The 4,145-nt window shown below is 37.3% G+C and overlaps 1 protein-coding gene across 1 annotated transcript; it reads left to right on the top strand.

Annotated features, from left to right (window-relative positions):
- On the top strand, positions 1 to 930 carry LOC113914321 (olfactory receptor 52E2). Its single transcript, XM_027579462.1, has one exon. It carries the CDS (start codon positions 1 to 3, stop codon positions 928 to 930), a length of 930 nt encoding a protein of 309 aa, XP_027435263.1.
- The last annotated feature ends 3,215 nt before the right edge of the window (positions 931 to 4,145 follow it).

Here is a 4,145-nt window from a genome sequence, read left to right as displayed (position 1 = left end):
ATGTTCCTTCCCAATGACACCCAATTCCATCTCTTCTCCTTCTTGTTGCTGGGGATCCCAGGAATGGAAACGCTGCACGTCTGGATTGGCTTGCCCTTTTGTGCTGTGTACATGATTGCACTCATAGGGAACTTCACAGTTCTGTTCGTGATCCAGGCTGAGAGCCGCCTACACCAACCTATGTTCTACTTCTTGGCCATGTTGGCTACTATCGATTTGGGTCTGTCCACAGCTACCATTCCCCAGATGCTCGGGGTCTTCTGGTTCAACCTCAGAGAGATCATCTTTGAAGCCTGCCTTGTGCAGATGTTTTTCATTCACAGCTTCACACTTATGGAATCAGCAGTCCTGTTGGCAATGGCTTATGACCGCTACATGGCCATCTGCAGCCCACTCCGATATAGCACCACCCTCACCAACAAGGTTGTTTTTGTGATTGGTGTTGCTGTGTTAGTGAGGGCATTTATTTTTGTGATTCCATTTGTATTTCTTATTTTGCGATTGCCCTTCTGTGGGAATCATGTCATTCCCCATACGTATTGTGAACACATGGGTCTTGCTCGCCTCTCTTGTGCCAGCATCAAGATCAATATTATTTATGGCTTATGTGCAATTTGTAATCTAGTCTTTGACATCATAGCCATTGCCCTGTCTTATGTTCAGATACTCCGTGCTGTTTTCCGTCTTCCCTCCCGTGAAGCCCGACTCAAGTCCCTCAGCACATGTGGTTCTCATGTTTGTGTCATCCTTGCCTTCTATACACCGGCCCTCTTTTCCTTTATGACACATCGCTTCGGCCAAAATGTCCCCCGCTATATCCACATACTCCTGGCCAATCTTTATGTCGTCGTGCCACCAATGCTCAATCCTGTCATATACGGAGTCAGGACCAAGCAGATCTATGACCGTGTGAAGAAAATATTAGTATAGAAACAAGGAAAGGAAAAAGAATGACACCTAATGCATGTGCAGTTCAATATGAAATTTTATGAAACTTAAATCAGAGAGATGTCTTCTCACAGAAATTATGTTAAAATATGTATCTATATCATCTCTATTCTGTAAGTATTTAAATGCATTTAATTTCCACGTGCTTTTTAGACCACTTCCCAATATTCATTGTTGCATCCTCTTCGTCCCTTAAAATTTGATTTAGTAAGCCATGTCATTTTTCTCTATTCATCTAAATATCCGATTGATATTTATATATCAAAAGTTTTGAATGCATCCATTGCCACTAGATTAGTTGATATTTCATGTAGCTTTTTTTCTCTGAATATAATCATTTTCTGAGTGTATATTTTTACAACTGTAAGCTGCTAGGGATAAAATGATGACTATTCCACTTTCACTGACTTTATGAAATTTATAGAGTTTAAAATTAGTCAGCAAACTCAACTTATAAACATCTACACTTTTTCTTTCAGCCTTTTATTATCTTGATAATTAAATTTGTCTCCATTTACAAGTATCAAAGAATTTCTTTTTTTTTTGCCTTTTTTAAAGATTTTATTTATTTGTTTGACAGAAAGTGAGAGAGCACAAGCAAGGGGAGCAGCAGGCAGAGGGAGCAGCAGGTTCCCCACTGAGCAGGGAGCCCAGTGTAGGGCTCTATCTCAGAACTCTGAGATCATGACCCAAACCGAAGGCAGATGCTTAACTGACTGAGCCACCTAGGCCTAGCCACCACCTTGCTTTCTGGAGGCAGATTGCCTCTTCGTAAAGATGGCCCCCATACTATCTGCTGCAAGGTGCTGTTGACACCCTTCCTGTTAGTGGTGGTAGGTAAGGAAGATGGTACAATGCAAAGAAATCAGTTGCATTTCTATACAATAACAATGTAACTGAAGAAAGAGAAATTAAGGAATCAATTCCATTTACAATAGCACCAAAAACCATAAGATACCTAGGAATAAACCTAACCAAAATGGTAAAGGATCTATACTCTAGAAACTACAGAATACTTATGAAATAAATGGAGGAAGACACAAAGAGATGGAAAAACATTCCGTGGAAGAATAAACGTGAAAATGTCTATGCTGCCCAGAGCAATCTACACTTTCAATGCAATCCCTACCAAAATACTATTATTTTTCACAGAGCTGGACCAAACAATCCTAAAATTTGTATGGAACCAGAAAAGACCCTGAATCACCATGGGAATGTTGAAAAAGAAAACCAAAGCTGGGGGTATCACAGTGCCTATCTTCAAGCTATATTACAAAGCTGTGATCATCAAGACTACATGATTTTAGCATAAAAACTGACACAGAGATCAATAGAACAAAACAGAGAGCCCAGAAATGGACCCTGAACTCTATGGTCAACTAATCTTCAACAAAGCAGGAAAGAACATCCAATGGAAAAGACAGTCTCTTCAATAAAAGAATTTATACTTAAACTAGTCTGACAACTTTCATATTTTAAATACACTACAAATTTCATGCACATTTAACATAATTATTATTTTTCTTAATTAAATTTCATTTACTTTTTTAATTTTTTAAAATTTCATTTACTTCATTTCTTTTACTTCAACCCAAGATACATATATTTCACAACAAAGATTTTCTTCTTTAGAATTTTTTAATCATGACTGGGTAAGTCTCATTTGCTTTGCTTTGTTTTCATACATAATTTTAGTTACTTTTGCCATTGTCCTACAGATGCCCCTGCAACTTATCAAATTTTAGTATAAACTAGCAGTCTTACTGCTTTCTATTCATAAAGGATAAAAAATTTTAGTCCCTTTTTCTACTTTCTGACTTATATAATATTGTTGGTTTAATTTACTTCTTATAAACTTACACATATAGAGTTATTGTTTTGGAAAGTCAATATTCATTTAAATGTTTCCAAATATTTGCTATTTCTGTTGGTATTCATTCTGTCTTGCATCTTTAAAATTTCATCTGTAATGATTTTACTCATGTCTAAAGAAATAAACTTAAATATTACCTAATGCAATTTTTCTGCTAGTGAGTTTCCTTTACCTAGAAAATAACCCTTTGTTTCATATTCATTTTAAGGTCATTTAGAGGATATAGTATTATAAATTAACTGGGGATCTCCTAGCTTTATGGAAATATGATTGACAAATAAAAACTCTATATTTAGCTTGCACAATGTGATTTTTAAAGGTGTACATGTTATGATTTTATATATATGAAATGATTACACAGTCAAGTTATTTAACACATCCATCACCTCAAATAGTTACCTTTTGTTTTTTGTGGTGAGAAAACTTAAGATTTACTTTAGTAAATTTTAAGAATACAATACAGTATTATTAACTATAATTGTCATGCTGTACATTAAATCACCAGCACTTGTTCATCATAACTGAAAGATGGGTACAATCTCCAAAGAGGAGAATGAATATTTCTCCTCTTTCCCCCACTCCCTAGTCTTTCTGTCTGGCTTACTTCACTTAGCATACCTCTTGGAAAGTTTTCCTTCTTTTTAAGACTAATATTTCTTTTCTTTCTGCCCGTGGACGCCGCGGAGTAAGCATTGTTAAAGTCTCCCCCCCACCACCACCTTCATGTCTAAGTCAGAGTCTCCCAAAGAACCTGAGCAGCTGTGGAAGATTTTCATTGGAGGTTTGAGCTTTGAAACAACTGATGAGAGTCTGAGGAGACATTTTGAGCAATGGGGAACGCCTACGTACCATGTGGTAATGAGAGATCCAAACACTAAGTGCTCCAGAGACTTTGGGTTTGTCACGTATACCACTGTGGAGGAGGTGGATGCAGCCATGAATGCAAGGCCACACAAGGTGGATGGAAGAGTTGTGGAACCAAAGAAGGCTGTCTCAAGAGAAGATTCTCAAAGACCTGGTGCCCACTTAACTGTGAAAAAGATTTTTGTTGGTGGCATTAAAGAAGACACTCAAGAACATCATCTAAGAGATTATTTTGAACAGTATGGGAGAACTGAAGTGATCGAAATCATGACTGACTGAGGCAGTGGCAAAAAGAGAGGTTTTGCTTTTGTAACATTTGATGACCATGACTCTGTGGACAAGATTGTCATTCAAAAATACCATACTGTGAATGGCCACAACTGTGAAGTAAGGAAAGCCCTATCTAAGCAAGAGATGGCTAGTGCTTCATCCAGCCAAAGAGGTCGAAGTGGTTCTGGAA

Source organism: Zalophus californianus, chromosome 11, assembly GCF_009762305.2.
Source record: "Zalophus californianus isolate mZalCal1 chromosome 11, mZalCal1.pri.v2, whole genome shotgun sequence".
NCBI lineage: Eukaryota > Metazoa > Chordata > Mammalia > Carnivora > Otariidae > Zalophus > Zalophus californianus.
The sequence above is the reverse complement of the archived record's forward strand: the minus strand, read 5'-3'. Positions and strand labels throughout refer to the sequence as shown.

Bases quoted from the DNA above. Each gene is read 5' to 3' on its own strand.
- LOC113914321 (XM_027579462.1), top strand. From the start codon at position 1: ATGTTCCTTCCCAATGACACCCAATTCCATCTCTTCTCCTTCTTGTTG.